Raw genomic sequence first — 21,822 nt, forward strand, 5'->3', positions numbered from 1 at the left:
AGGATATTGGTGGTCCGTGATGAAGTCATACTCACCCCATTTCGGAGCATGTAGTAATCCAAAGCTTTCCCGGCCTCCAGCCATATACCCTTTTTGGGGTCATCGTCTGACAGAAATAGCCCAAAGTCGCTGGCTAAAAGAGAGGATGGATCACCTCAGACTTATAAGGACCCCAGTGTGGCTGAATGGCTGCACCATTGCCCCTTATTATTTTCTCAGTGATCCGGGGCCTAAAGGGGAGGGACGGAACCAAGGAGCACAGACCTGAGCGATGAGAAGCCCTGGGGGACAACAAAGTCATCCCCCAAGGCCAAGAGCCTGGGAATGAGAAGGGATCAAGGACTCCTGCCCCAGCCATCTGGGTAGTCAGACTCACGAGGGCCAGCCAGGGCCTCTGGGATCCGCTCACGGATGATGCGACAGGCGTCATACACCATGGTAGACGGCTCGAACTGCATCGTCTTCACCACATTCCCAATGCTGATCTTCAGCGAAAGTGCAACCATGGTGGCGGCTTCTCCTCTCCAGCCTGGCTATACCTGACCTATGGCATCAGGGCATTAGAATACACCCTTGTTGGAGGAGAGGAGGCCCCCCCCAGATGGAGCCCCAGGAAAGGGAGTCACCAAAACAGATAGCAGTGAAGTTGTTTTTGTTTTATTTAATAATTTTAAAGAATGAAAGATGAGTTGCATCAGATGGATGTCTAAGGTGTCTAAGACATCTGAAGGAGAGGCCGGTCTGCAAGGTACAAAAGCAGGTCTGAAACGCAGTGTTACCCGAGGACACCGCCCCGCCCCCAGCACTGGAATCTGTGCCTCCCTTTTTTCTTCCAAGTGTTTCTCTCTTACCCTTGTCCCTGCTCACCTCCTTTCCCAGCCCCGCCTCTGCCCTGTTTTCATCCTTCCTGGTTCAGTCTTCTTCTCTCTTTGTCTCTTACTATACCCTGCTGGCTTCATCCTGTCTGGAATTTTCAGAGCTCTGCCCTGACTCATCATATGATCTTCCCTCTCACAGCTTTAGCCTCCTCCTCTGCAGAATGAAGACGTTATATTAGATAATCCCCAAGGGCTCTTGAGACCTGCAAACACTGTCTCTAGCTAGTCCGGCAGGGAGGCCAAACACTTGCTGTTCAATCCATCCAGGCCCACTTGTCTCAGCTTTCCTCTAACCTGATGTGCTAGGGGCCTCCCAGAGGAGCTTGGCCCATGTTTGGTTCCCCAGCAGTCAAGCTAGAATCATGATTTTCTAATCCAAAGGGATCTCCGAAGTGATCTAATCAACTCTTTAATTTTGCTGAAGGGGAATCAGAGTGTGTGTGTGTGTGTGTGTGTGTGTGTGTGTGTGTGTTTCAAAGCAGGTCAGAGAAAGAGCCCAGTCCTTCTAACTCAGTCCTTGCTCCTTCTAAGTCACCAAGTTACTACCCAGCTCTCACCGTAACTCCTCCTATGCTCTCTCATCTTCAGTTAGTCCTTCTGAAACTCTGCCCTCCATCTCAGCTGCCTCTCCTGACAGTATTTTCATTGCGGCCAGGGACACCAGTCTCACCCAGCCCTCCCGGCACCACCTCTCAGTGGAGGCGGCAGGCAGTGCAGAGTGTACCAGACCACAAGTCTGCCTGACAGCTGATGATGTGACCCAGCTCTGCACAGAGATTGGTGCCTCTTACCTAAGAGAGTGAGCAAATCCAGGCTGCCCATTGCCCTCTCTGCAAACTGCTAGCCCCAAAGGGGAGAAAGCAGACTAGAGAGAAGGCTGGAAGCAGAGGTGGGGGTGTTAGGAAACAGCAGCTGGGGACCAGGGAACTTGGCAAGGGGTATGTTTTTGGAGGGTTGAAGAGATTAGGAGGGATTGAAAATCTAGGTAGAAACAGGAGGCGGGAGGCAGATGTAGGAAAGGTCTGGACCAGGGATCTGATAGACAATTTCTAACCTTATAAATAGTACAGAGTGTCAAAAAAGAAGCAGCCATAGCTCGTCCTCTATCTTTACTCCCAAGAGCGGACTCTCCCAGTCTCCCCACTACTAGGTCTCTACTCCCCTCCCCATTCCTGGAGCACCTCTCCCCATAGCTGGACAGACCTGGCTGTTGGGTCGCTGGAAGGTCTGCGAAGCTGAGGGCACACTGAAAAGACCTTAGACCCTAAGCTGAAATTGCATGTCTCCCCCCATTTCCTCCGGACATATGGACACCCCCTTCTTCCTCAAGCACGGAAACCTCTGGTGAGACCCCGATAAGGGAGTTGAGTCATGGCTACCCTCACTTTCAGGCTGGTCCTCAGTGGACATCCACATGGCTACAAGAGGGTGAGGGAGGAAAGGGAATTGAGCGAGTTGGGGGCGATGATAGCACAGAACCAGGCCCCTGGAAGTATGGGGAGAAGCTGTCCAATTCCTGTTCCGGACTGAGAACTTTGCTCCCCTTTCTATCATGTTTTATGGAACAGCAACAATGCCCCCCCCCCTCTGTGTCCCCCTCCCAGAGAACTCCTCCTCCCTCAAGACATTCCTGAGATGCATTCCAGAGGAGTTGGGCAATTGGAGCGAGGGGGGGGGGGTGGGGGGGTGGGGATAGAGGACAGGAGGTCAAATCCCCAGCAAGGAATGGAATGTAAATGTACTGGGGGTAAGGAATTTGGGGTACATAGAGAATACAGTCAGAGCAGGTACCCACAAAGGGAGCTGCAGAAAGACAGGGAGTTACAGAGAGGGACAAAGGGAGACAGAAAGCTGAAGACAGAGTCAGAACGTAAGAGGGCTGGGGGAGTAACACTCAGTCTGTTACCAAATTTGGCCTCTGAGTCTGTAACCGCTGAGAGGGAGGGGAGGGTTGTGGGTGAGACTGACATATCCGGCCTCAGGCTGCTGGAGGCTCATTTAGGGCTGGACTGGGCAGCTGAAGGGCTGGACCTGACTTCCCCCAGCACGACCCTTCCCCACCTACATCCAGATCCATGCATATTCATTCTCCCTATGCACAGAGCCTATGTACCCCAGCCTATGCACAGAGGTCTTTCCCACAAAGCTACTTACACAGTCTCTACATACGCATTATCTCAAACACACAGCTCTACACAGATCCATCACAACCACGTCATCTTCCTATGGACTCCACCCCACGCACACAGCTGGGACGTACAAATACACCTCTATCGGCAAGCACACAGCACTCGGCCCCAACACCTCTCCTCCCGTTATACAGACATTCTCCTTCCATCCATCCAGCGAGCATTTTCGAGGGCGTGTTATGGGAAGGCCCTGGGCCAAACTCTCAGTGGCGGGTAAGCCCTAGCCTATGCCCTCAATGGGCTCCCAGTCAGCAGAGTGGATGAGCTACATACAAAGTTACAGAAGGCAGGATGTGGTAAGAACCAGGTGGTATGTGCTCATGGGAGAGATCCCTTTAGGTCAGGGAAGGGGGACTAAAATGTCTTCACGAAAAGTGTCATTTGAAGTTAGAATTAAAAAAAATAAAGATAATAAAAAATAACAATGATCTATCTTTTATTGACTATATGTCAATTGCTTTGTGTACATAATTTCATTTAATCCTTACAGCAACCCTGCAAGGTAGGTGTCGTTATTTCCATTTTTACAGGTTAGGAAACTGAGGCTCAAAGAAGTTAAACACTTGTTCAAGTGTTTAACTTGAACAAGTCACACAGCTAATAAGTCACACAAACTAATAAGTTGTGAAGCCAGGATCCAAACCCAGGTCTCTGACTCCGAAGCCCAAGCTCTCTCCACTATTCCAGCCAGCCGGAGATGAGTCAGGGGTGGCATTCCAGGCAGAGAGAATAGCATAAGCAAAGGTGGAGAAGCAGGAAATCACGGAGGGGCATTCAGGGAAGTGAGGAGGCAGGCTGGTTGAAGCACAGGGTACCTGCAAGTGAGCAGTGATGGGGAAGTCACGGTTAGGGTGGAAAGGCAGGGGAGAACTCAGCAGGAGTATGTGGAATTTCACCTACCGGAGGGCAACAGGAGGCAAAGGGAGGCTTTGATCAGAGAAGGGGCATAATCAGAACTAAACTTTAGGAAAATAACTCTGGCATCTACCTTGGAGATTGGTTATAAAGACACTGCATTAGCACAAGTGGGAGGTAATGAAGCCAGAGTTAGAATGGTGGAGAGGAGGACGTCACTCATTAGAAATTTTAAGAAGTAGAACTGACAGGACCTGATGACAGTCTATCCTCAGAAACCAAGGCCCAAAGTCAGGCTGGGGTCCCATTGCTTCGCGTCATCAGTAGGCACTCAGAGTGGCTGGGAGAGCTTGAGTTTAGGCAAGGAACTGGGAAAGGGGGAAAGAAAGGAGCAGGTGGAGCTGAGAATGTGAAGATGAGGCTGCAGTTAGGGGATGTGGTTAGCAGCCAGGTAGGGGCAGAAGGGATGGGGTTAGTGACTGTATAAGCCTGGAAATGGGGAAGACAAAGTGTAAAGAAAGACTGGGGAAGATAACAGTAGGAAAAATACGTCTATAGTTAGTCACTGGATCAGGCTGGGGGAAGAGGAAGAATAATTATGTGGATGGTGGCTAAGACAGGGAATGATGGAGTGAGGTCAGAGGCCAAGTCAGGCTGCAGGAGGTTGAGAAGAGATGTGGTAAGTGGCTAAATTAGGCTACATTAGTGGGATGCGGGGGGAGAGCGAAGGGACGTTGGCAGTGTCTAAGTAAAGATGGAGTTGAGGGGAATGGGGTGCAGCCAGTGGCCGGGTCAGGCTGGGTAGGGGATAGTGTTGTGGTCAGTGGCAGGGTCAGGCTGGGAGTGAAATGGGGGTGTGGTCAGTGGCCTGGCTGGGCGTGGGATCAGCAAGATCCAGTTTCCTCTTTGGGTCTCATTTCCTCTTTTCTCTTGGGGGAGTGGGGGAAGGGGATCTATAACTGGACCAAGAAATTAAGGAGGCTTAGAATCAGGGAATGGCACATAGCAGGGACCGTAAGGACTTGGCAGTAGTGTTGGACTGGTGGTGGGGTATTCAGCAGATGACCAGGAGGTATGCACTTGAATGAGTGGGTGAAAATGGTGGGAGAGTGCTTTAAAATGATGGGAAAGCTCAGATTTGCACGAGAGTAGGATGTGCGGATTCAGGGGTGGGAAGGGAGGCAGAATTCACACTGAGAACGGATGGTAAGGTGAACAACATGGGAGCATTAAAGGCAAGGGAAGTATTCTGTAAGTGGGTAGGCCTGAAGGGTGTGAAATGCAGGGCCAGGGAGGAGAGTTGGAGGGGAAGGCTTAATATCCAGGGAATGAGGGAAGAGGGAGGCAGTAGGGCTGAACTTTCAGAGGATTAAGCCATCCCCTTCTCCCATGGGAGCAGTTTCCTTGGTCTGCTTCCCCCTTAATCACCATCCCTTCTCCCCTAGGCAGTCCCCCACTTGTTACTAAGCCTTGCACACCTCCTGAGTCCCTAACCCTTTCCCACCTCCTATCTTGTAAACAACATGGTCCAGAAACCCCTGCCCCTCAACTGTGGTGGTCACAGCAAGAGCCCTAGGCTTAGACAGTAGAATGAAGCTGGAATCCCAGATGCTTGCAATCCTAGCTGAAGCCCAGAACCCCTGCCTGAAATTAGTTTGTCATTTCTCTGGGCCAAAGAAGCCCCCGTGACTACACAGGCATAAGAGCCCTCCCCACAAAACAAGGGCATCTACTTACTGCCAATCTCTTAAATTTTACCTGCCCGAGGTCAACCACCCCGACCTCATCTACAACACCGAAAACTGCCCGAAATTCCTAACATTAACCCTGACCCTAATCTGTCTCCTGATTCCCAGTACTGGCTTTGACACTCATCCCTTTCTTAGCACACACCTGAATCCAATCCCTGATCCCTAATTTTGATCTAATTTTTACCTTTAGCACCAAATCCCGACCTTAACCCTAAATCTTGACACCTAAACCTAAAGCTCATTTGTCATTTGATTCCTGATTCACCCCTTCCCTGTTTATCCCTAATACTGACTATGCCAACCTTCTCTAATCCCTAAAACTGGACTTCTAACCTAGTTCCTGTTGGTGACCCTTAACCTGACCCTGAACTCTAACTTTGACTTATGTTGGCTATCCTAGAAAACAAAATAATGCCCTTAATCCAAACTTCACCTACACAAAACGCACCTGACTCACACTAATAAGTCTAAATTTTAACCCCAGTTTTATAACTCCAGAAGCTGACCTTAACTCCTAAACCCAACTCCACCTAATCCGCAACTCACCCAATGTGTTCCTACTCACCCGCTATCAACTAACCTCAAAGCCGATCCCCGCCCTGCGCCACACTGCCACCCACTCCTCACCCTCCCCCAAACCTATCTGCTCCCAGGAAGGGCCTGGCTCCCGAAAAACGGCCTATTTAACTCCGAGCACAAGCGGAGATACACTGGACGCTGACCTCTCCAACAGGACCCGAAACAGACGCAGAAGAGTCAGCGGCCCCGCCCGCCCACCCGCCTCCCGGACCTGGCCTCGCAGCCCCACCCTGAAGCCCCAGCTCGCCCGGTCCTCCCTACCTGCGCTGCCCGGCTCTGTGCCCCGCCCGCTGGTCCGCTAACCCGCTCGTCCTCCCGGTGGCTCTCAGGCTCCGGCCTCGCCCTCTCTTCGACACTCACTCGGCCACTTCCGTCCCGGGAACGTCCCCCACCCGCGGGCGGCGCCCTGGGCCCGCGCTCTATGGTCGCGGGGGCTGCAGGAAGCTGCTCTGGCTCCAGCTCTCGATGCTCGGGAGCCCGCCGACTACCGGCAGCCCCTCCCCGGCAGGAAGCGAGGGTGCGGCGCAGTCAGAGAAAGCGCCCGAACTGCGCCGGAGTTCCCTTTTAGGCTCTAATCCTTCCTTCTTCTAGCCCGGGGAGAAGGCGAGGGCGGTTCCCCAGAATGCCCGCCCTCAGGGAGTGAGGGGGCGGCAGGCACGTACCCTCTATTTGCATAGCGCTCGGGACGTGGCGCGCACCGACGCCGCTTCCGCGTCGGGGGAAACTCCAAGTCCCGGAATGCCTCTCGGGTAGGTGCGTCACTTGTGTTGTGTTGGAAGTTGCGGGGAATCGAGTCTGGGATGCGGGTCCGTTTTCAGAGACCCTGCTAGCAGCTAGGAGGAAAACCTCGCTGAGGAGCCTATAGGTGGGGTCGACTGACGGTCCGGGTCGCGCATAGGGTTGGGGATTGGGGCCGGGTGGAGGGGTGAACTCCGGCGTTTCTGCACATCTTTTCCGTAGATGTCTCATATGGAGCTGGCGTTGGACCCGGGTGACCATGACCTGCTGGGCTTCCTGCTAGAGGAAAGCGGAGGTTTGGGGGCGGCGCCCGATGAGGCCTTGGAGGCTCCGCTGGGTTGGGAGCTGCCACTTTTTGAGGTGGGTAGGGGTCTGAGTAGGGGAGGCCCGGGGCCGGTTGTGGGGTGTGTCCCTGAGGCAGTGGGTGGTGATAGGTTAAAGCCTGTTAATCTGAACCCTGTGCAGGCTCTGAGCAATTGGGACGTAGAGGATTTCCTGAGCTGCCTGCCGAGTCCCCCAGCATCGTTGAACGTTTTCAGCAACTCTAACCCCTGTCTTGTCCACCATGATCACACCTATTCTCTCTCACAGGAGCATGTCTCCATAGATCTAGGTAAGTCTGAAATAAGTGAAGTTTTGGGGGAGGAGAGGACTCACGGGCCTGGCTATTCATACTTTCCCTTTTGCAGATAATGAGAGATATGGAGAAGAGGGGGCTCAGATGACTCCATTGCATGTGGAGGAGCCGGCAGATCAGGTACTTGACTTGATTTACAGGAGGATTATTCCCGCATTGCACGGATTGGGGCCGGATGCCCCATTCCTTTCTGACATCCCTTTGCAACTCTGCTGCCCATCTCTCAGGAACCCCAGGAGACTGCTAGGCTAATACTGACTGAGGAGGAGAAGAGGCTCTTGGAGAAGGAGGGGCTTACCCTGCCTGGGACGCTTCCTCTCACTAAGGTAAGACTCCCATTGGAGGAGGGTTGTGAGTCCCAAGTAGGCCAGTTCTGTTAATTTTATATCAGTAACTTGAAAAAGAGCTGAGGTGAGAGATTAGCACATTTGCTGTTACTAGGAAGCTGGAGCATGTAGTTAGTGTGCTGGGTGCAAGGGCAGATGGTGGTTTTGTAGGGCTTGTACAAATTTTGGTGTTCTTTTTAAGTAAGAATTCAAAGTTATCAGGGTAATATTAGTAAAGGAATTTGGAAAGTACTGTGCAAGCATGGGGCCCTGACACTTATATTTCACTGGTTTCGCGCTAATCTACCTATAGCTGAATAGTAGAATTAAGTATTAGGGTTCATCAAGGCTGGATTGAGTAGTATAACAAGAATAAGTGTAAAATCCCGATTTTCAAGCAGTGAGTGGCGGCTTCACATGCACAGCATTGTGATACTGTGATGAAATCAATGTTCATTAACAGAAAGGTTAAAAGAATTTTAAGTTCTTAAAAGTACAAATTGAGGGAATTCCCTGGCAGTCCAGTGGTTAGGACTCTGTGCTTTCACTGCCGAGGGCCAGGGTTCAATCCCTGGTTGGGGAACTAAGATTCCACAAGCTGCGAAAAAAAAAAGTACAGGTTGAGTCAATAGTGTGACATGGCTACTAAGAAAGTGAATGGGGTTTGGAAGCTGTATCGTCGGATACCAGTTATCTAACAGCGTTGCTGCTAGAAGGGCAGTAACCATCTTGCTCTCCTTTTTACTGGCCAGAAAGCATCTTAGTGTCCAGTTTTGAGCCCAGATCTTTGACAGATATTAAGAGGATGCAGTCCATCCTGAGAAGAGTAGATAAGATGACGAGTTTTTTGTCCAGTTTTTTTTAAATTCTGAAGAAATGTCAAGTGCTTTGAAATAGCTACAGACCTTTGTTCTATTATGGCCCCAGAGATCAGGTGCTAGGTAAGTCCAATAGGTAGAAATAATAGAGGCAGATGTTGGCTCACGATAAGGAAGTTTTTTTTTTAGTTAATAAAATTGTTACAGTGGTTTGGCTTGTGAGGGCATTAACAACTGGTCCTCGGAGGCACTCAGACAGAAGCAGAGTGCCTGTTGGTCAGGGAAGCTGTAGAAGGAATTTCCGCATTGGGAAGATCGAATTCAGTTGCCTTCTAACTCTTTGGTCTAATGTTCCTCGGATGATACCCCTTTTCCTGTCTTCTCTCAGATGGAGGAACAAGTTCTGAAACGAGTGCGGAGGAAGATTCGAAACAAAAAGTCTGCTCAGGAGAGCCGCAGGAAGAAGAAGGTGTATGTGGGGCGTTTAGAGAGCAGGTATAAAAGGGAGCGGGACTCGGAGGTGGGGAGAACAGAGGTAATTGGAAGTGTTAGGTTTTTGAAGGGAGGATACAGGCCATGCCCCCACATCCCTGTTATTCCTCCAGGGTCCTGAAATACACAGCCCAGAATCTGGAGCTACAGAACAAAGTACAGCTCCTGGAGGAAGAGAATCTGTAAGCAGCTCTTCGACATCAGTCCTTTCTCATCCCTCCCATTTAATACTGTCTCAGTCTTTCTCCTGCTCCACACTTGATTTCTAACTAGGCAGCTCCCACGTGTAAGGTCTGGTGCTTGGCCTTTAGTGGGTCTCTGATTCTAAGAAGCTCATAGTAGCGGGGAATAAATTTACAAGTAACTATGGATAAGTATCAAGAAGGAGAAAGGAGGGAATAAGAAAGACCTCATGTGGTGGATGGCATTTGATAGCAGATAGGATTCTGGGGTGGAGGTGTGGGGAGCATTCTAGGCAGAGAGAACACAGCATAGTCCAGTCTGGCTGGAACCCTAACACGGGTGAGTTGGGCTGGAAGGTAGAGAACGTATAATCCCTGGTGAGGATTGTGTGCAGAGCTGATCAGGCAGTGTAGAACCACTGAAGGGGTTTGCAAAAGGAGTTTAAATCCGGGCGGAGACGTGTATGTTTGTTTTAGTGAGGTCAGGCATTTTGTGCAGAGAGAGGAAGAGATCACTTGCAAAAATAGGTCCAAAAGTAAGAGAGGATCCAGTGCACAGATGGAGGGGATGAACTTAACAGGAGGGTTTTGTTGTATGTCAGGGTGCCAGGCCAGGGGCTGCTGTCTGTCCCCTCTCTTCCTCTAGGTCCCTTTTGGATCAGTTGAGGAGACTCCAGGCCATCATGATTCAGACAGCAAACAAAGCCAGCAGCGGCAGCACCTGTGTCTTGGTGAGGATGGTGATGGAAGGAGAGATTCTCTTCTCAGGTGGCAGGGATAGGGGTGCAATGCAAAGCCCTTCTTCATCTCTTTTCTCCTGTGTTCTAGGTCCTGCTGTTCTCTTTCTGTCTCCTTTTCGTACCTGTGATGTACTCGTCGGACACAAGGGGGAGCCTGCCAGCTGAGCATGGAGGTGAGAGCCTTGAGGATACCATTAAGGAAGGACTAGGGGAGAAGCCCGGCCTGCCCTGAACAGCATTTGTCTCCTCAGTGTTGTCCCGCCAGCTTCGTGCCCTCCCCAGCGAGGACCCTCCCCAGCTGGAGCTGCCTGCCCTGCAGTCAGAGGTACCAGAGGACAGCTTGGACCATGAGCTCCAGGCTCCTAGCAATTCTTGCTGCCTCTTCTATCACATGCCTCAAGCTCCTAGCGCACAGCCTCCCCTGAGGTCGCCACTGCCTGACAGTTTCTCAACGTCCTCCTGCCCGGGTCCCATCTCTCCCCTGCATGCAAATCTCACAAGTGAGGGAGGATGGCTCTCTACCCACAGCTCCACGTCTGTTATCTTGCTGGGCAGATATTCAGGCTAGGTGTGAGGATGTGGGGGCCTCAGTCATGGTCTGCTGCCCCCAGTCTGTGTTCAGAGGAAAAGGGGCGGGAGGAGGCTCGCCTCAGGTCCTGGTGCCCTGTCAGGAGGCCTGAGGACTCAAACACACCACACTTACTGGCTTTCTGGGTCTTTTATTTGTACCCAAGTATGTCTGTCACCCCATGAATGGGCCTGGGGGAATCAACTGACCTCCTTGAACACTTCATGCAGTGAGGGGGTAGGGTGAAGAAAGAAATAAATAAGTGATTCTGATGCATGGGTCACCCTCAACCCCTCTTTACTGGCGCGGTTGGGTGGGGAGAAGGGAGGGCATGATTGTCCTGGTGGCTCAGGGCTGCAGGAGAGTGGGGGCGGGTGTGGAGGAGGAGGGAGGGCCAGGCTGAAGGCTGGGCTGTTAGCACCTCCTTCCACAGTTCACGAGGCGCACTCTGGGCTTGGGTTTGCCACGGCTTCCTTTGGTCCAAGTTTGGGCCTGGTGCTTAGTCCCGTGTCCTGTTTGGCGATTGGCCCAGGGGCCTTTTTATGCTGCTGCTGCTGCTGCTGCTGCAGGGCCAGCTGCATGGCCCAGATGCTCAGCGGCCGCATGTAGGCCAGCGAGCGGAACACCTGCTGCTGGCAGTACGCCTCCGGCGTCTGGAAGGCCAGGCCCAGGCGCTCCCACACAGTACGGTAGCAGCCTTCAGCTGTCCGGAAGCCCTCCCAAGTCAGGCCCTGTATGGAGACATGGCAGTCATATAACTTGGCAACCCCTGAGTAGCTATTTCAGCTGGACAGACGGAGAGAATAGGGTCTGTGCCCTCAGGGAGTTCCCAGCCAGTGGGGGAGATAAACTTGACTCACAGGCAGGCCTGAAGGCAGGAGATAGAATGCATGCCAGGAAAAAGGGGGAGGCTCTCTGGATGGATAAGATGACATTGAATTAGGCTGTACAGAAGTTTGATGGCTGAGGAAGTTTGCTAGGCCAAGGTACAGATGGCAGAGAGATGGGGAAGGGAGTGAGTTACCTCTTGGATCATGGTGGCTGCCAGCCCGTAGACCACACCCACCCAGACTTCATCAGACTGGACACTGGATCTGTCAGGAACACCGTGGGGCTGCATTCCATTCACAGCCCCCATGGCCCCTCCTGCAAAGCCCTGGACATTGAACTCAAAGATAGTTTGGAGAGCACGGACCACATGTGGGGTAGGAAATACCTAGTGGGGCAAGGGAAGAAACACAGTCTCTTAAACTTGGTTCCCACCTCCAGGAAAAACCCTTACCTTTCTCTCCGGTTCCTCCTCCTAGTCTCTCACCTCACTGTCTCCTTCTCCTAGGCCACTGGCCCTCAGGAACCACTGGCCAGCACACTGGTCAGACATGATGCTATGGGACTGAGGCTGAGAGCTGCAGTCATAGTTGTAATAGCGGCCTGGAGGAGGGGAAGGACAAAGTAAGGCTCCTTGCCTCCCCAGAGCTTCCTTAAGATTCCTTAGGGTCCCCCAACTCACCATTCCACAGCAGTCTCTCATAGGCTTCTTGGCCCCGGCTAAGGATGGAAGAAAATTTATCCTGGACCTCCTGTGCCCCACACAGAGCAGCCATCTTGACCATCACAGCCACAGCTGCCAGCCACAGTCCTCCACAGTAAGCACTGATCAGAGACACAGGTTCAGGGAATTAGCCTGGCAGCTCTAGCCACTCCCATGTACAAATAATAGGCAGTCACTCTTCCTTAAGCCCACAATCTCTTGATGCCCAGTTCCCCACCTCAGGCCCCTGGAAATCCCTACCCCCCAACCTGGGGCCTGTGGTGACCCATCCATCATAGGTTTGGTCTGCATAGCCTCCATTCTCAATGAGTCCATCTTGGTCCTTGTCAAACTTCATTTCAGACTCCATCACGGCCTAGAGAGGGACCAAGATACTGAAGACCTAGATGCTAAGAAAAGACAACAGTAGCCAGCTGGGCTCTCCCCAAACACCAGGCAGCATGCCCCTGGCATGACCACTGCACATGCATCCCTTACCAGACACACAGGCCACATGTCCCTCAGGAAGCAGTGGTCACCCGTCAGGTAATAGTCCCGATAAACCTGCAGCACAAACTTCAGGTTCAGGTCCTTCCAGTCCGCAGTATCATGGACCACATATGCATTGACCCGGAGCCATGGCTCGTCATCTGGGGAGGGGAGAAAACCTGGTTCATCTGCACTGCAGGGTAGGGTAGAGGGTGCAAAAATTGAGGAAGAGAAGCTCACTTGTGGTGGAGGGACTTTTACCTGGATCCCCAACATCATGAGGCACGACGTTCCTCCTTTTCACAGGTGCTATTATCCCACTCATCAGGTACCGTTGCTGTGCCGGGTCCTCCCTGAGAGTGGCCAGAGCTGGGGGAGCAGATACACAAGCGGGGGCGGCGGGGCAGGGAATGGGTAGGCTTGGGGTAGGGCACAGAACTGTGTGTGTGTGATTCCAGAGGGGAACCAATAAGCAGGATCCACATTATGTTTGGGTGGAAGAGACAGTGTGAGGGACCACAAAGGTTCAGGGGCGTGGGGAGCTAAGAGGGCAGAAGAGGCACAAAAGGGACCCTCACCCATGTCATACTGCAGGCTGAGCTCGAGTTTGGGCCAGAGCATGACGAGGGCAAAGGAAGCGTAAAAGTGGACATCATATGTGTTGTACATGCGATATTCCTGGCCTGGAGGAATGAGGGAGACACACTGTTGCCAGGATTCCTGCTGCTCCTTCATATTGCCCTGCCTAGCTGCTCCTCTAGCATTGGGGGTGGGGCACCGTCACACTCCATACCTGGCACTTACCCCCTCATCCCAACCAGCACCCTGGGATAGGCAAAACCTCCCCCTCATCCCAACCAGTACCCTGGGATAGGCAAAACCCATCATCCCGCCTGGGGGCAGGGCACCAACTGGCCTCATGGATATGGCCTGCCATACTGCGCGCACCAGCAGCCCATACCTTCAAGGTAGCCGAATCGACCATACTCTCGTAGGAGGGGGCGGAGCTGACACATGCTCTCCACCGGCTCCTCTCGTAGGCAGTCCTCAGGAACTTCCAGCCATACTGTGCCCCCATCAGCCAGGAAGTATAGTTCATTGAACAGCGCAGATTTGTACCAGGCAGGCAAGGATCTGGGGAGTCAGGAGGAGGGAATGGTCTAATGAGTGTGGACCTCCCAGGAAAGGACGGATTCTGGGGTTCAGCAGAGTAGGGGTCCCAAGTGAATCCCAGCCCAACTCTGCTGACTTTGGTGGGTGGAGACTGAATCAAGGAGTCCCAGTTGAGGTGTGAGTGCCTGGGAGAAAGGCAAGAGATGGGCCCCATTGGCACCTGTCATCCAATACCGGACTCTGCCAAGCCGAGATCCTCTCTTCCCAGTCTGCATATCGGCACAGTGCATAGTGGCTAAGGGTGGGTGCTGCGTCACCATCTGGGCCAAAGAACCTTGTGTACCGCCTGCGGTGGAGAGAAAGGGGAGGGATGAGGGTGTGGGCTCCAGCTCAGAGCCCCAGCACCATGGACCGTGTGCTCTCTCATTCCCATCACCTGTAGTAGACCTGGCCCTTTGCTCCAAACATGATTCTGGGCATGTCCCAAGCCAGTGAGAACTCCAAGCGGCGCTGGCCTCGAGGTGGCAGCTTGCCCATAACACACACAGCCCCAGCGATGCCTACTCCTTTCTGCGAGGGGAGGCTTTGGCCTGAGAGAAGCGCAAGATGAATCAGCACAGGCACCCCCTTCAGCCGCAGGGGTCCCTAACATGGGAATAAAGCCTGCTTATTACCAGGCCTCCCGCCCCTGCTCCCAAGGCAGGGACAACCTCTTCCCACCACCTCCCTGTCAGAACCCCCATCACCAGCAAGGGAGTCCAGCTGTCCATCCTGAAGTAGATCCTGCCACACCTGCTGCCCAGCGCTGTCAGGGTCAAAGGCTGTGAGGTGGGTTACCATGGTATCTGCCTGTTAAAGGGCCAAAGACTCTGTGAGGAGAAACTCCACAGGTATGCCGGCGCCTGACTAACTCTCCTGAATATATTCCCGCCTCCAAGTTCCAGAGGCTAGGGTGGTGAGGGTGGGACTCAGGAGTTGAGGAAGTGAAGAGACCATGGTGGCATGGGGGGTGGGCTCGGGCCAGGCTGAGAGTAGGGGTTCAGAGGCTATGGTATGGGGCAGGCTCCTCCATACCGTGAGTCGTGCAGCCACAGCCATCGTGTAGGGATTTGGAGGGGTTGGATGATGCAGAAGCAGCCCCTGTACAGTCTCCCCATCACGCTCCAGACAGAAGGGCTCATTCCACAACCCCCCTGGGGCATCGTCTTCACCCCCCAGTCCATTCCGCATGGAGAACATGATGGACACATCCAGGGCTTCATCCCCTTCATTTTCCACATCCCACACAAAGACTCCTACAGGCAGGCTGCTGTCCTGGGAGCAGAAGATCAGACTCAGATGGTCCCAGCGTATCCCTTCTGGCCCCACTCCCCAGGATCAGTCCTTGGCACCGAGGATCTGACTCAAATACCCAGCAATATACTCTGTCTTCCACTTGCATCTCCCCATATTGCCTGGCAGGCTGTCTGCCAGGAGACAGAAGACCAATTGGGCGGTGGTCCTGGGAAACCAGCATGATGTTCACTCTCCACCCCCTCTTGCATAGGTCATGGAACTTCCAGGAGAGACAGATCCTGGGGAAGGGAGAGCAATGGAGGAAACACAGAAGGGGAGCCTCACCTGGTAGTCATGGGGCAAGATGGGTGTGATCTGGCGGCAGGTGAGGGTGACATTTTGGCCAGGAAGCTGATAGACAGTCCAGGCTCGGGGATAGAGGGCGTGGTAGAATGCAAAGTACCCACACAGGCCCCAGTTCCAGCTGTGCAGGACACTCGGGCGCTCCACAGACAGGACTTGCTGGTACACAGTCTGCCCTTTCCGGCGCAAACACACTGTGAACTAAACCAAGAAGGTACATGGGCTGGAACGGGGTAACCCACAGGTACCTCAAACAAGTCTCCCTCTCCTCAGAGTAGCTCCTGCCCTGCCAGAGCCCGCAGTGGCGACCAATGCACCGCAGCCTCACTCATCCCCCAGGCCTTCCCCCCAAGCTCGGGGTAACCACCGAGTCGTGCCTCCCCCATCTAGCTCCCTTCTCACTACTGCGGTCTTAGTGCCCTAAGCCAGGCCCTCACCATCTCTGCTTTTACCCTCTGCCTCTTCTCATTTGGATTTCAGACTGATCTTTCTTACAGAGAAATCAAGATATGTTAGTCTGTGTTTACAATGTTTCAGTGACTCCCCGTGGCCCTCAGGCTAAAATCTACCTGGCTTTCAAGACCCTTCTTGATGTGGCCTCTCCCCGCCCATCAGACTCATTACCTGTTCGAGCCCTTATATTCTGCTCATATCAAATACTGTTCCTTGAGAACACTACATTTCCTCCTCCACGCTTTTGCTCATGTTCATTCTCCATTTGGTAAAACCCCTCATCCTTCAAGGCCTAGGACAAATGCCCTCTCCTCTCCTCAAGCAGTGAGTCGTTCTCCTGCGTGTCCCCCTACCCCTCTAGTCTAGCATGTTATAATGTGCTCACATTCTGACTCCCTGACTCCCCTGGAAGGGAGGGCTATGAGGGATTAATATCTCTTCCTTGGTTCAAAGTATGCCTCATATCTTTAATGTTTATATGCCTGTTATCTATAATGTATATATCAAATAATTCTTTTATGTTGTTGGAATAGTAGGTAATGGTTAAGACCACGGGCTTTTAACCGCAGAGAAAACTGGTTCTGAATCCCTGTGCTTCCATTTACCAACCATGTGACCTTGGGCAGGCTACTAAATCTCTTTGCATCTTAGTTTCCTCATGTGTAAAATGGGCCTAATAATGGTACTTCCCTTGTAGGACTGTCTTTAAATATTAAATATTATACGAAAGAGTCACAAGGTTGGAAGACATTCCCCCGGGATACCTCAGGGATGAGCCACAGAGGACCCTTGGGGCATTGGGCAAGGCTGGTAAACCTGAACTAGGAAGGGCACTATCATTAACAGGACTCAAGGTCTGCTAGTCATTTCTCCTTTGAAGGTAAGCTGAAAGCTGGAGGCCTCCCTCAGACAGGAAGTAGGAACTTGGTGGACAACTCAACATGGGAGGGCACTAGAGAGATATGATGAAAGGTAGACCACATGCCTCTGGCAATCAAAGGCCTTCATCACTCCTTGATGAAGGAACACAGGGAAAAGAAATGAAGCTTCAGAAGAGGGAAGAAGTCTGGAGACCTATGCCTGGGAGAGGGGCTTCCCAGGCCCCCAGCCAGAGAGACCTCCAGAGGAGTGACCACCAGCAGAGAAGCTGGCCTCTGGCTGAAGCCTGGCAAATCAGGGCGAGCAGTGGGCGCTCTGTGCATCCTGTCTTCCTGTGCATTTGTAGACTGCTGGTTTGTTTTCCCTTCTGATCTTTCAACCAGGTTAAGTGATCCTGGAATTCTCTGACTCTCTGTGGCTGGGTTCTGGCTCAGCTAGTGGAACTGGGGCAGCGAAGTAGGTAGGAGGCATTTACTAGAAAAATGAAGGGCACAGGGGTACCTTTTTTCTTTCAGGGAACGTGTGCTCTGAGTGTCTCGTTCCTATAGTACATCCTAGCACAGGGCTGGGCACACGGAAAGCATCCTGAAAGTACTTACTGGACTGAATCATGTACATCTCTAATTGCCACATCCTACACTAGCGAAGAGACCCTTCCTGGCCTGGGAAGTACTGCCTGGACCTCTCCTCCACCTCCTGGCTCTTACTTGATCAGCAATGACTGTTTGGTGCTGGTACATTCCAGGATTAAGCTGCCAACGACAGAACTGGCCTCTCCAGCCTCGGGTGATAGTGCCTCCCCCAATGCCACCCAAGGGACAACCTAGAGAAAGAATCAGGATGGTTAGTGGGGCATGGGAGAGGAAAACGAGCCCATTTCTCACTTTCTAGACTATAAAGGTGGGTTCCTCTAAACACCATGGGGATATCAAATCGACACATTGTACATTTTAAACTTACACAATGTTATAGGTCAGTTATATCTCAATAAAGCTGGGGAAAAAACCCTAGGGGATGGGTCAGTGCAACTTAAATAAGCTGAAAGCCTCTGCCTAGCTCTGCAGTAGGCCTGGACGCTGGGCCCTCTCTGACTGGGGGGAGCTGGAGTGAGGCTCACCATAGATCTGTCTCAGGGGCACAGAGTTGATGAGGTCGATGAAAGGTGTCTTCTTCTCCACCTGGGTCTTCCGGTACCACCACTGCAAGTACCTAAGGAGCAAGGGGCAGTGTGAGTGGAGGGGCGGCGGGCGGCAGTCACCGGCCTCTCTTTGGACACCCAGCTGTGACTTCCCATTAAATGTCCCGAGAACCCATTGCCTTCACTTCCAAACCTCTCCTACTCTCAACATCTCTACAATTCAAGGTCCTCTCATCTTCCCAGTCACCCCAGGTCACAGTATGAGACTGTCTTTGTTTCTCCTCTCTAGTCTCCTTAGAAGGAGCTTTCTGATCTTTCCACACCACTAACTCCACCACCACTGCTTTAATTTACTCCAGGAACTTTCGTCTGAGGTGCTGAAAGGGCCAGTTATGGTTTCCTGATTTATAATCACTCCCACCCCACATACAGGCATAGGCTGCTGTGATAACTTTCTTCTTTTTAAAATGATGATTTTTCTTCCTGATTATGAAAGGTGAAAATCTGGAGAATGCACTAGGTGGAAGGTGAAAAAAATCCCACCCATATACAACCAGTGTTTACATTTTGGGGCATTTCCTTTTAAGTCTTTTTCTCTTTTTTTTTTTCTTTTTCTTTTAAGTTCAGCATTTAAACTGTAAGCTTTCTAATTTTGCTCTCTCATAATATCCCAGTAAAGCCTTCTAAAAACCCCAACATTTTCCTGGTCTTATCACAGCTCTGTATCCAATAGGCAAATGATTCTGTTTGGGATTCAAGGCTTTGACATCTCTCTCAGTCTATTTTCTAATCTTCCTTCGTACAAATTCCCATTCAGAGTGGGTCCTCGTTAAGCAACCCCTGCCCTGCCAAACTCTCTCCCAATTCCACTCTTCTCCCTCACCAGCTAGTTTATACACATTGTTCAAGCACACCACTTGTAACCATGTAATTGGGTAACCCTGCTGAGGCTTAGTTTCCTCATCTACAAAATGGGGATACCTCTTGCCCTTCCTACCTCAAGGAATGGTTGGAAGGGTAAATGGCACAGTAGATAGGAAAGCCACAAAGTGGAATATCCATGCATGCACTGTCTCAACTCCCAATCAGACACTGTCCTGTTATTTTAGTGTTCCTCATGTGAGTCTGACATACTTTTAAGTTTCTTGGGGAAAGGGACAGTGACAGACTAGTTGATTATTACCCACAGCTTCAAGCACAGGGCAGGGCACATGGTCTGCATTCAGTAACTATTTGCTGAATTTACAAAGAACGTATGTACAGACAATGGGGCATAAGAGAAATGAACAGGGACAGGAGCAAGGGGAGGGAAAATCTGACTAAAGAACAGGGAGGGTACATTCTGGGGGTGAGAGGAGAGGGAGGGAAGACGAAGGATGGGATGATGGGAAGGCAGATCTTCTTTGCCAGCTTAGAGGAAACTGGACTTTGAAACTAGAGGCCACAAAGGATTGGTGAAGGGAGGGAGGGCACAGCGCGGATTAGGGCAGTGAGGGAGAAATGCAAGATATGAAGATAGGCAGAACAAAGGAGTATCAGGCGCAGAACAAGCACTCAATACATATTTACTGAATGAATGGATTCTGGCTGAAAGGGAGAGCAACCAAAATTGAGTTCTTACCGCTCTAAGGCCAAGAGAACTCTGTCTTGCTGGAGCTCCTGACCACAGTACCTACCCCCAGTTCAGCTCCCTCTCAGAGCCCACCTTTCTCTCACTCAACTTAGCTGCTGGCCATTCCTGACCTATTTGGCCTTTTCCATTATTTCAGCCCCCACTTAAGAATAATCATTCAGAATTCTTCCTTGTCTCACCCCTGCTTTCTCCTCAATGCAGGACTTCATCTCATTCCAAAACCCCTGTGTCAGTGATCCCCACCCTGTCCTGGGATGCAGAGCCAAGTCCAGGGAGCTGAGCACAGACAGCTTCAGGCCTCTGTGATTCGGCTCATACTTAGGGACTGGGGGGCTAGGATGCCTACAGATGGGCTCTTGACCTCAATGTCCCCACCACATGCACCCCAATGTGCTGCTCTCAGTACCCCAGCCCTAGATCCTATTTTGACCCAAAGCCTTTGGGGGTCAAAACTAGGCTGGGTCAATTTCAGAAGCAGCCTGGAGGGATTATTTTTGTCTGGTACAGGCCACCCAGGGGAACTGGCAAAGGAGTCAGATACCCAGGCAGCGACAGGCCCTTCCCACTGCCTAGGGCTTGGGTTAGGTACATGGGCTCCCCACCCCAGCCCCAGAGCACTGACTGCAGAAGAGAAGGAGCCCCTATTTAAGAGGTTGCCAGGGCTGCGTTTCCCGAACTTTAAGCCTCCCTCCCCAGCTCTGTGTTTACTGTGTGGACTGACTCAGGATGACCTCTGGGTGATGCTTTCTGTTCTCACATCCACCTGTTCCTGTTAATAGGTCTTGGCCCCATCACTAGTCTTTGAACTCAGTGGGGATCTGGAGGGATCTGGAGGAGTTCTACAGCCCAGGATAAGCTCTTGGAGTGTCTGCCAGCCTTGTGTGGGGGGAGACCAGGAAATGCTCTGGAAGATTATTACTAAGCTCTGGGGACACCTAAGGCAGTGCCTCTCTGGTCAAAGGTCTTTGCTTTTTATATAACGGGCCGTCTATTCCGGAATAGAGTGAACAGCACCTCTTATCGCTCTCTCCTCTCCCTGGAGCCAAAGCTTGAGGAAAGAAGCTGATGGGTGTTGGGACTATTAAATGCTGTGCCTAAAAAAGGTTCAATGAATACTCCAGCTGCTCAGGAGAATCTGGGGCTAAGAATCCCGCCCCCTCCCCAGAAAACAACACTGTATCAGTACCACAGCTGCCAGAGTATCCCTTCCTACCTGTCACAAAGTATAGCTAACCCCAAAGAACAAACTCTGGAAGAGAGGGTGCATGTGAGAGGGAGCCCAAATGACTACAAGGCGCAAACGCTCCTGCTCTTTCTTGCTAAAAAGACAAGGTACTGGAAGGAAGGGGGTTGCAAAGAGATGTGACCTGGTCTCCCCCTCCAAAACCATGGGCTTAAGAATTATGTTGGGAATGGGGGCCACCTGACTAGGACAAGGTATCCACCTACTTTCTCACCCTTTCCTGCCTCTGCTGGAACAAAGTGAGGTATAAGGTAGTCTAGGCAATGGGATCTACTCACCTCAAGCCCATACCCAAATGCTTCATTAGGTTGCTTAGTGAGACATTGTTGGCATTAAAGGGTTTCCTCTTCTCTGCAAACTCGTGAGCCAGGCAGATGCGCCAGCCAAAGGGAGGCACCTGGTAGCCCTTGGCTTTACCCTCATAGGAAGCCATCAGCTGCCCAAAGTCCTGCGGATTGCTGTAGCCCTGCTCATTCTGGGGTTGACTGTCCTCAGGGTTCTGGCAGTCTGTAACCTGCACAGCCTCAGTGCCTCCAGTATTTTCAGGGCAATAAGCCTGTGGATCCCCTTTGGCACAGCTGGTCTGTTCCGAGGCTGGGACTCCGGTTCTCATATTCCCTGGATTCTGGGTCCCCACGACCTCGGTGGTCTCGGTTCCCGAGCTTTCTGGTACAAAGTATCTGGCCAGCCAAGCCCAGATGTGGGCGCGGATTATTGTTAGGTGTTCTCTCGGAGGGCCGGCCTCTGGGGAAAGCTGAGGTGAGCTGGTGTCTCCGTGGCGCCGGGTAACTGTTGCTGCTGCTGCGGTGGCGGCGACAGCAATAAAGCCGCCACGGTCTCCCCCTCGGTCGTCTCTCTGGGTCCTGGGCGGGAAGGATCGGGCCTCGACGTCATTGGGCCGCGGTGATTAGCTGGCCCTGCCAAAGGGCGACTGGGCCCGCGGAGAGGGGAG

At 52.0% G+C, this 21,822-nt stretch overlaps 3 protein-coding genes across 9 annotated transcripts in view; 1 reads left to right on the top strand and 2 right to left on the bottom strand.

Annotated features, from left to right (window-relative positions):
* Nucleotides 1-6,865, bottom strand: part of TLN1 (talin 1) — a 31,813-nt gene extending 24,948 nt beyond the window's left edge. For both annotated transcript variants that reach the window (XM_059925030.1, XM_059925029.1), the window contains exons 1-3: nucleotides 6,514-6,865; nucleotides 377-544; nucleotides 36-133 (exon numbers count right to left, since the gene is read on the bottom strand). In XM_059925030.1, the coding sequence (XP_059781013.1) occupies nucleotides 36-133; nucleotides 377-506 (228 nt within the window). In that variant the 5' untranslated portion in view covers nucleotides 507-544; nucleotides 6,514-6,865. The remainder of the gene's footprint in view (nucleotides 1-35; nucleotides 134-376; nucleotides 545-6,513) is intronic.
* Nucleotides 6,732-11,025, top strand: CREB3 (cAMP responsive element binding protein 3). Of its 4 annotated transcripts, none has more exons than XM_059925051.1 (10): nucleotides 6,732-7,005; nucleotides 7,213-7,350; nucleotides 7,456-7,603; nucleotides 7,680-7,747; nucleotides 7,855-7,953; nucleotides 9,160-9,266; nucleotides 9,377-9,445; nucleotides 10,092-10,176; nucleotides 10,274-10,358; nucleotides 10,437-11,025. In XM_059925051.1, the coding sequence occupies exons 2-10, from the start codon at nucleotides 7,213-7,215 to the stop codon at nucleotides 10,751-10,753; spliced, it is 1,116 nt and encodes a 371-aa protein (XP_059781034.1). In that variant the 5' UTR covers nucleotides 6,732-7,005; the 3' UTR covers nucleotides 10,754-11,025. The 4 variants fall into 4 exon arrangements, with proteins under 4 accessions (XP_059781034.1, XP_059781033.1, XP_059781032.1 ...); XM_059925050.1 differs by having other exon boundaries at nucleotides 6,732-7,001; XM_059925049.1 differs by lacking the exon at nucleotides 6,732-7,005 and adding an exon at nucleotides 7,013-7,117.
* GBA2 (glucosylceramidase beta 2) lies at nucleotides 10,889-21,771 on the bottom strand. Of its 3 annotated transcripts, XM_059925039.1 has the most exons (18): nucleotides 21,149-21,572; nucleotides 17,974-18,065; nucleotides 17,564-17,679; nucleotides 15,507-15,725; nucleotides 14,961-15,200; nucleotides 14,633-14,735; nucleotides 14,323-14,476; nucleotides 14,107-14,232; nucleotides 13,735-13,907; nucleotides 13,352-13,456; nucleotides 13,035-13,142; nucleotides 12,783-12,934; nucleotides 12,554-12,660; nucleotides 12,264-12,406; nucleotides 12,069-12,184; nucleotides 11,778-11,969; nucleotides 11,614-11,668; nucleotides 11,357-11,484 (listed from the first exon to the last, which is right to left on the bottom strand). In XM_059925039.1, the coding sequence occupies exons 1-18, from the start codon at nucleotides 21,481-21,483 to the stop codon at nucleotides 11,453-11,455; spliced, it is 2,568 nt and encodes an 855-aa protein (XP_059781022.1). In that variant the 5' UTR covers nucleotides 21,484-21,572; the 3' UTR covers nucleotides 11,357-11,452. The 3 variants fall into 3 exon arrangements, with proteins under 3 accessions (XP_059781023.1, XP_059781025.1, XP_059781022.1); XM_059925040.1 differs by lacking the exon at nucleotides 11,614-11,668 and having other exon boundaries at nucleotides 10,889-11,484; nucleotides 21,149-21,771; XM_059925042.1 differs by lacking the exons at nucleotides 11,614-11,668; nucleotides 21,149-21,572 and having other exon boundaries at nucleotides 10,889-11,484; nucleotides 14,961-15,195; nucleotides 17,974-18,062.
* Nucleotides 21,772-21,822: the final 51 nt, after the last annotated feature.

This window comes from Balaenoptera ricei, chromosome 6 (genome assembly GCF_028023285.1).
Source record: "Balaenoptera ricei isolate mBalRic1 chromosome 6, mBalRic1.hap2, whole genome shotgun sequence".
NCBI classification, from domain to species: domain Eukaryota; kingdom Metazoa; phylum Chordata; class Mammalia; order Artiodactyla; family Balaenopteridae; genus Balaenoptera; species Balaenoptera ricei.